The following is a 9,272-nucleotide window of genomic DNA, read 5'->3' as shown; positions in this document are numbered from 1 at the left end:
GAACCTGGATCTGCTGGGTGATGTGGTTTACTGGATCACAGCGGTAGTGAATGGGTTGGTGGTTGGACTGGATGATCCTAAAGGCCTCTTCCAACCCTGACGATTCTGTAGCCCTGGGCTACATTCCTTATCCTCCCCGTGAAGACACAGCAGAAAAAGCTTTGACGGCGCGGGCTGTGCCGAGACGGGGCGGACGCGAGTGAGGGCGGCTACAGCCGAGCCCCGCCCAGCGCGGCCCCGCCCGGCGCGCTGACGTCAGAGCCGCGCGACGGCGGCGCGGCCATGGGCGTCTGCCAGTTCTTCCTGCGGGGCTACTGCCGCTTCGGGGAGCGCTGCTGGAACGAGCACCCCCGCGGCGGAGCGGGCCGCGCCGGGGCCGCACACGGTACCGCGGCACCCACACCGCGCCGGGACGGGCCGGGGCGGGGGGTCCCGAGCAGAGCGGGCCGGGCGGGTCTCGGCCCGAACTGGCGCGGCAGCCTCTGGTTCAACTCGCAGGGTTGAGCTCTGCCGAAGGGTCTGGAGTGCAAATCCTGGGAGCAGCGGCGGGGGGTGCTGGGGGTGTTTAGCCTGGAGAAAAGGAGACTTAGCGGCTTATCGCTCTCTACAAGTGCCTGGAAGGAGGCTGTAGCCGGCGGGGGGCGGTTTCTTCTCCCAGGCAACCAGCGGCAGGAGGAGACCCAGCCTTAAGCTGGGCCAGGGCAGGCTTGGGTTGGGCATTCACAGAAAGGTGACGAAACTTTGGAATGGGCTGCCCAGGGAGGCGGTGGAGTCGCTGTCCCTGGAGATGTTTAAGGAAAGTCTGGAAGTGGCTCTTGTGCCCTGGTCTAGCACCAAGGTGCTCTTTGGTCATAGGTTGAACTCGATGGTTTCAGAGCTCTATTCCAGCTTAACTTGATCGTGCGATTCTGTGCCTGCGGGATGTGACGCAAGGCAGTGGGAAAATGGCTTGGAAAATTTTGTTCTCATGAGCAAGGAGCAAGTTTCCAGCAGCTGTGTGTTGTACCCAGTGAAGGCTGTTTCCAGTCTCGTCGGCTCTGGGAGTTTGGGAGCTTTGGGAAGGAAAGGGACACGACAGAGAGCTGAGGGCTGCAGTGATGGCACGGCAGGAACTCGCTGCAGCCGCTTGTCCTTCCTGCTGGAAGGAGGGTCGGGGTTCGCCTGTAACAACAGGCACAGGTGTGTCCAAGGTCTCAGAACGAAACTCAGGAGCTCCCTGTGCTGGAGCAGAGCCCCTGCTGTAGTTACAGAGGCAGGAACCCCTAACACAAACCTACGGTGTGTGAAATTTAATTTTTTTCTGCTGGGGTAGTTACTTCATGGAACAACCAAAGCAAAACTGAGCCAGTGTCTTTCTGCAACTTGTTTACACCTTGATCTAGTTGAAGGTGTCTCTGCTCTGCTGATGTTGATTCATATCTTAATAACTAAAAATTTCTGTTGCTTGTTTTTTTGTTTGTTTTTTAAATTGGAAGCTACTAGCGGAAGAGGAGGAGGAGGATGGGGTGCCTCTAACCAGAGATACAGTAATGTTATCCAGCCATCTTCATTCAAGTCTGATGCATGGGGTGGCAGCAGAGATCATGGAAGAGGATTCTTTGGCTCCTCTGACTTCGGATCATCAGGTGGCAGCAGCAGGAGTGCAGACTTCTCACAGAACAGGTTCTCTGCCTTAGCCAGCAGTCAAAGTGCTGCTGATGGCTCTAAAGATGAAGAGGAGAGACTTCTGTAAGTTGTAGTCCTGTCTTACTGAAAACATTCAGAATGAGCAGGTTGGAAGATTACTGAGTTCCTAGAAATAATGCAGAGGATAGGATTGTGAGGAGAAAGCTGGGACACGGGAAGAAACATAGAGAGCATCACTTCATTTGGTTCTCTGGAATGATGCTGGCACGGGGAGGAAGTGATCCTTGTTTGGGACCTGGGCTGGGCAGATAGCCAACTGTGATATTAGTGAGATGGTGTGGTTTTTAAGTTGTGGTCAGGAGGATAAGGAAGGAAACAGATTTCAGTGCTTGAAAATGAGAAATCAGAGCCCCTTTAAGAAAATTAATTGTATTACTTGGTTTTTTGACACTTAAGACAACGAATCTTTCTGCCTGCAGCAAAATTATTGGTTTCACAGAGGTGCATGTTACAGTCAGTTACAAGCAGCTGTAGGGCAGGTACTGAGAAGCAGCAGACAGTGAATTTCCCAGAGAAGCAAGGTTTTGGAAATACTTTCCATTTATTTTTTTTTAAGATTACATTAAGAACATGCTTGGTTTTCATGGTAGCAGGTTTTTGACTCTGAATTTGGATTTGAACCAGTTGTTTGAATTGGATGTTACTGGCATTTTTGTTTTGACTATACAATTTCACCTTCATCTGTGATTTTGTTTTGTTTGTTAGTGAATGTGTAGTGAAAGACATGGAAATTTGGGAGTCTTCTGGACAATGGATATTTTCATGTTACTCACCAATGAAAGAAAAGCCGAATGTCTCAGGTAGGTAATGTTTTCAGTGTTGTGTATTGCTGCTGTTTAGGATGTTTCTGTGACTTGCTCACACTGTTGTACCTCTGTGCAGCCATTTCCAAGGTGTTGATTTGCCTTGTGATACAACAGAAAGGAATATTAGCTGGTGGTAAATTCATTTTGGACGCTCACACCTCTGACACTTTGTAATGAATCTTTTTTTTGTCTCTGACTATAACTCTCTTAAGACAGACCATGTAACAAGGTCCATGTCTTCATAACTCCAGAGGGCCCTTGGAAGTATCAATCAAAAAGTTTCAGTTTTTTGGAGGTTTTTGACTATTCCTGTCCTTGCAGGCTTTTCAGATGTCTCGCCAGAAGAGCTGCGTCTGGAGTACTACGACAGCAGATCAAACAATATCATTGGGAATTATGTAAGTGTTTAAAAAATGTTGGCTGGTGTGGACACTCTCAGGACAGGACTTGTTACTGTTCTTCAGGTGGCAACTCTTGATTGATTTATCTCCCAACTCTAGGAAATGATCAGAATGGCAAAATATTTTTCAATTCCTGTGCATCAAAGGGAATGCAAAAATAGCTTCTAGGCACTCCTTGGCTTAATCTTGTCTCTGCTCCTGTGTGTTGTTTGTAGAAGTTACTTGAATCCTGTTTCAGAAGTTTAATACCTTATATGCTGTTAGTCAGTTTGGTTGTTACAGGTAGTTATTTGGTGCTTTAAATAGAAGACTGGACAAGTTCATTTGACCTTGTTCTTTTGCATATCTTTGTTGTAGGGAATTAATGATGAAAATAGCAGATACTTCTTTTCTAGAAACAGATACGTATGTACTCCTTTGGAAATAAGGCATATGTTTTTACATAAAACATCTCTCAATGTATATGTATCATTCCTTCCTTGTAGTCCTGTCAATATCAAGGAGGCTAGCAGAGTTTAATGTTGTGCCAGGAGAGAAATTAGGCTGTTGGATAGATGCAAGTACAAATTAATTCAAACTGCAGTGCAGTCTTTCCTCTTCTTCTTGGTTCTGTGTTACAGAAGGAATTGCTCTTGTCACTGCTCTTGCTGCATGTGTTTAGATTTACCTGAATTGCATTTTTGGAGACAGGAGACTTCTAACTTTTTTTAAACTATGATTAAAATAATTATCCAAAATAATAATAAATAACAAATTATAAACAATATGCTATACATGACTATTTAAATAAATAAAAAAATAAATTGTGATCTCATCAAAACAGTAAATGCAAGTTTTCCTAACTCTCAGTGTATAGATGATAACTGTATGATACAGTTCTCTCACAAAATGTTTAAGTACAGCATGTCTTTTCCATGTTTCTATTCTTAAACTGGGTCAGAATCTAAATTTTCCAGTTTGTTGTATAGGAGCAGACACCAAGGAACATGATATTCTAGCATGTGACTAGATACAAAAGAATTATTGATGTTTGTGATGTAAGACTCTTTTGAAAAATTAAGGAATTTGTCTACAAAAAGATTACTCATTCCATTTTTGCAGACATTTGTGACATTAGGTTTTTTGCTTGTTAAGATTTTAAGGAATATTCAGTTAGGCCAGGCATCAAATTAGATGTGTTGCTAAACTTAAGTGTAAATGTAGGTAATTCAGGTTTGAAATTCATGAAAGGTTGTTTGAAGAGTTTTCAGGTTTTTGCTTAGTGCTAAATCACAGTTATCAAGACACAGATACCCTTTATTGCTGCACTGTTCTGTGCAGTTATCTGATGGATCACACAAAGGGGTGGGTTTAAATTAAGGAAGTTGATTTCATCAAAAGTAACTATTTTAGGTTGATACTATTGAACTGTTCTGAATTACAGTATTTTGAAAGTGGAGGTTTTTTTCTGAAAATGTGGAAGAAGCTAAGGTAAATCTTAGGACTCCAGCTAAGTGAGTGAGTGCATAAGTGGAAAGGCCAGACAGAAGAGTCTGTTCTCATATTTATAAAACTTACATATCTTGTCTTGTGTCATTTTTTTCCCCAAGCATCTAATTCAGAAAAAAAGTAGAACTTGGATTTGAAAAGTTCCAGAATTTGTTTGAATATTACTCCTATGTAAAATAAAAGGGTGGATTTAAGGACAAGAGTAAGAGAGTTTAAAAGAATTCTCTGTTAAAAACAGACGTCAACTCCTCACGTTGAAGTTTCAAGAAAGAAAAGATCTTCCTGAGTTAGTGAAATTCTTTTTCTTATTTTAGATATCTTTTTTCCATTCAGTTGCCAGATGACTCTTTTTTTTTTTAAAGTCTTTAGTAATAAAAACATGCTTTTATTTACTCCTTTACAGATAGATGCTGTCCAAAAGTTGGCACTACAATGGAAAAATCGGCTAGTTCAGTTGAAAGCTTTAAATGCATCAACAAAAGCATCTCTGGTAAGTGTTCACAAATGGCAACATGTCTCTGTGCCTGATGTCATTTTTTAATGAAGTAATTTACACAAATATTAATTATAGTTACGAAGACTTCTGCGATGGGGAAATTGTGATGTGCCACCTGGATATATTCCCTGGACTCCTGAAATTAGTGATCTGCATGTGGTGTAATAAATCCCTTCAGTAACTGGGGAAAAACATGCACAGGGATGGTTCTGTGTTAGCAAGGCAGCAGCTGGATGCCAGCTTTGGAATACTCTCATTGCAAGCCACATGAAAGCAACCAGAGCTTAAGGTTGAGATGTGGCTGTGTACATGACCAAGAAGAGACCAATCCTCACCACACCTTTTTTCCCATGTGCTGATGTTGGCTCTTCCAAGAGAGGATCAGCAGACTGGAGCAGAATTGCTCTCCAGGGCACCTTAGGATAAATGGAGCATTTGGCCAATGCCAGAATTGAGAGATGGGTGGGAAAGAAGCCCTCTGGATAACATCTGAAGATAGCAAGAGTCATTGGTCCTGGAAAGGTGACAAACACTTGTGAATGGAGATGGTTTTTCAGAAGCAAATGCTTGAGTTAAAGCCCATATGAAGTAATCAGGGAGACAGAGGAAGTGTCTCTGTTTGAGTGCAGTGTGCATGAAGTGCAGTGAAGGCTGAGTAATGTGATCCCAGCCCTTGGTGTGTTCATTGCTGAAGGTGGACAAGCAGGATTTGTGCTTTACCACAGGAGGCAGGATGTGCCAGGGACAGAGAACAGAGTGAGTCAAAGCTGTGCCCTAAATACAGTCAGGGAGCACAAGCTGGAATAGGAAGAGGTGAGAATGAGAGCTCCCAGAGGGGGTCAGCTCACTGACTGACAGGCAAAAATCAATCAGTTGGAACAGATTTGCATTTCTGGAGGGTTGTACAGAGCAGAGCGTGTATGGCTTAGAGAACTTAAAGCAGTGCAAGAACAGGCAGTTGTGAGGAGTGATCACTGTCCAGCATGGTCTGAGTTGGATTCAGTAGGACTGAGCAGCTCTATTATTGTTTCAAACAGTTCCTGAGAGAGAGAGAGTTCTCTGTTTTGGAATCTAGTTTTCATGTACATCTCTGGAATTTTTTCAGCTCTCTGCTTTCAAGACCACGGGCACTCAACCAGCACCTGCCTTTGGAATGGGAGGACAGCAAACCTCAAGCTTTGGGCTGTCAAGTAAGTTCCTGTTCTAAGAACTAAGACATTTCAACATTTGCTCTAGTTGGCTGCTGCTGCATCTTTGAAATACAGCAGTGGTTCAGTATCCCTGGGGCACCCATTCTAATATTTTTTGTCAATTCTTTACTTGCAGGCTTTCCTGTCAGCAGCAGCAGCAGCAGTACCAGTGCCAGCAGTTTCTCCTTTAAAGCCAGTTCCAGCCTCATCAGTTCAACATCACCTGGGAGCAGCCCTGCTGCTGGGAGCTCTTCTGCTGCAGCAAATCCTCCTGCATTTGGGACAACATCCTCTCCCAGGGCTCCCCAATCCGCTGGCTTTGGCAGCGCGGCCGCTCCATCCGCAGCCTCCTTCTCCTTCAAAGCAGCTGCCACAGCTGGTGGCTTTGGCACTTCTGGCTTTTCAGGCTTTGGCAGTGCTTCTGCTGTGAACTCTGCAAGCACCACTGTGCTCCCAGCCTTTGGAGCCTTTAGTGCCCCTGTAGGCTCTTCTGCCTCCCCTTCCAGCAGTGCTGTATTTGGACAGAGCACCAGTGCCTCTGGACATGCTGCCACCTCAGCCTCTGCTGCAGCCACCAGCTCAGAGAAGTTATTCACACCCAAGAGCGAGTTGTCAGCTGAAGAGTGGCAACAGTTTGAAGCAAAGGAGTTCACAATTGGAAAGATTCCTCTTAAGCCACCACCATTAGAACTTTTAAATGCTTTTGACCTTGTAAGTTTATTCAGAAGTAACATGTTTTGAAATGAAATATAATGCTACTGTTAACTTTTGTTTCACCTCTCAAGTCTCCTGCAGGAATAAATTTACAAGTGTAAACATTTGGACTTAGTTTTTTTAATAATTTTTAGGTAGTGTAGGACAGACTTTTTACATTTGAGAAATGAACTGTTGAAAATAAAATGGAACATTTCCTTTTATTTGTTGTCCTGTGAATTTCTGAGGAAACACTGTATATAAAAAGGTTGTGTCAAAAGAATAGTGCTTCAGCCAAGTATTCACAGCCAACTGTGAATGGAACCCTAGAAAGACAAATGCAGTGCAAGTGCTTGTTGTTGGACAGCCTTGTCTTCTGCCTCTTCGAAGGTTTCTGCAGCATTGGAGGATTGTGTGTCAAGAGAGAGGGATGGCTCTTCTGTGGTCTGTGCCACATTACACCCTTCTGTCCCCTGGGAGCCAGTTCCCTATGCCAGTTGAGACAATTCAGCTGTTGTTAGTAATTCTGCCTGAGGTCACCAAGCCTGCAGGAATAATTGGGAGAGAGCAGCCCTGAAAGCATTCATCATGCAGAAGGAGCTGGTGGGTTGTCATTTTGATGCCTCTTAGGTGAAACTTAGCAAGCAATAGCAAAACTACTATGGTGAAATAGCAAAGCTGCCTTTCTGTGAACGATGTCAGGTTGTTGTCTGGTTCTCAAAACTTGATGGGTACATATACTAACTTACCTCTCCTGAAGTCATGGTGTTAAGGGATCAATTCTGTTGCCAAGATGCTCTAAAACAGGAGTGAGGAATCTTCCAGAGGATGTCCTAGACTCAGGGAAGGAGAGCCTTTGCTCTTGACCAGGCCTTCCCCTTAGTAGTCTGTAACTGCCAAACCTCATCTTTAAGAGGAAAGCAAAAGTTTACTTCAGGATACACATAACTAAATCAGTTGTAGTTAACATTTCAGTGCTCAGTATGGACCTCGTGGTCCTATATAAAACTTCACCTGGGTCTTGTATCCAACCTCAGGTCCATCAGCTACTGGCTTGCTAAAACAGTGGGAATGCCTGGAACAACATCTGGAATGGGAGGCTGGGGTAGACATTCTGCAGCCTTCATGGAGACCCAGGTTTATGTGTGAGACCCTGGTGTGTGTGCTCAGTGCAGATGTAGCTGAAACTTGCAGGTGTTACACATCTCAGCACCTGTTGCTGCTAAACTGCTGTAGGACCTTTCCAGGCTTAAAAGCAAGCATGTGCTGTTCTAAATGAAAGTATTTTGTTTTGAAAAAAATAAAAATTGTAAGGCCATAAAAATTTGTACATTCTCCTGCACCCACCCATACAATATTGGCTAGATGTTCTCAAGCATCCTTCTAACACAGAGACCTTGAGGAAGAGACGAATTTTTAAGTTGTATATCACATTGCCATTAATGAACAAAGATTAAGTGAAGTATTCCTAATTCCGACGGCAAGAAATAAAAATTTTGATCAAATGTGATTTTTGAAATAATCTTTTCACCCTTAAAAGCTTTTTAAAAAATTACTGTTACAGAGGTACTAGGATTTGGTGTTTTCACAAAGGGGCTTCTGAGCATCTGAAAAGGTGGCAGGGTGCAGTGTGATGACTTACCTGGCAAAAGGCAAACTGTGTGTTTGGCTGCAGAAGTAGGGATAAGGATAGGATAGAAGAGAAGGGACTAGTATTACTCTAGGGGGCTCACTAAACTGCAGAAAATAGGCAACAATTTGTTAGACCAAAGAAAACTATCCCAATATTTGCCCTCTATTTCCTTTTTCCTTCTGTGCATCTTTTTCTGCTTTTGGTATACTTGATGTCAAAGTTGGTGGCAAGCACAAAAGAGGCTAAATAATGCTTCTACTAGCTACAATTCTTTCATTTTTTAACTTCTTCTTTTTGGAACTGTTTTTTTTTTGATATATGGCTGCTCCCCAGAAAGTCATAATATTGTGGTCTGGTATATATAGGGTGACAGCAAGCTCACAGATGTCACTTACTCTATTTTGATTTAGAACAGAAAACATGAGGTGAACACCCAAGCAAAGATGTGCAATGTCCTGATTAGCTGAAAATCTTGGTCTGTTAAACAGGCTGGAACAGTCAAGCTCCATGTGATATTTCCAAGTCCTTCCCTTACTTTGAAATAACAGGATTTATGAGTCACTGAAATTCCTGCAGTGTGGTGCAAACAACTAATTTGAAGAATGAAGTTTTGGTTTTCAAGAGATCATTGATTAATCCCCAGATAGCTGGCTGGATACAGGAGAAAAACTCTCCACTGCCCCAGCTGAGAAAGCAACTGAGCATCTAACAAATGGAATTTTCTCTGGCCTTTTTCCTCACATACTAGCAGCGTTGGTAGATCTCAAAATGTGATTTAGCAGCTGAGAAGGAAATAAAACTCCATGGACCTCAGAAAGCATTACAATTAGGTCTTAAAAGTTAAACACCACAGTAGCCCCATGCTCTGTAGTTTCACAA

General features: G+C 43.3%; 1 protein-coding gene across 1 annotated transcript; it reads left to right on the top strand.

Moving 5' to 3' along the window:
* NUP42 (nucleoporin 42) lies at positions 1-6,984 on the top strand. The gene is made up of 7 exons (XM_056482729.1): positions 1-385; positions 1,476-1,728; positions 2,392-2,486; positions 2,814-2,890; positions 4,785-4,871; positions 5,983-6,067; positions 6,204-6,984. The coding sequence occupies exons 1-7, from the start codon at positions 283-285 to the stop codon at positions 6,806-6,808; spliced, it is 1,305 nt and encodes a 434-aa protein (XP_056338704.1). The 5' UTR covers positions 1-282; the 3' UTR covers positions 6,809-6,984.
* Positions 6,985-9,272: the final 2,288 nt, after the last annotated feature.

The sequence above is a fragment of the Oenanthe melanoleuca genome, chromosome 2, assembly GCF_029582105.1.
Source record: "Oenanthe melanoleuca isolate GR-GAL-2019-014 chromosome 2, OMel1.0, whole genome shotgun sequence".
NCBI lineage: Eukaryota > Metazoa > Chordata > Aves > Passeriformes > Muscicapidae > Oenanthe > Oenanthe melanoleuca.
This window is presented reverse-complemented; position numbering and strand designations above follow the sequence as displayed.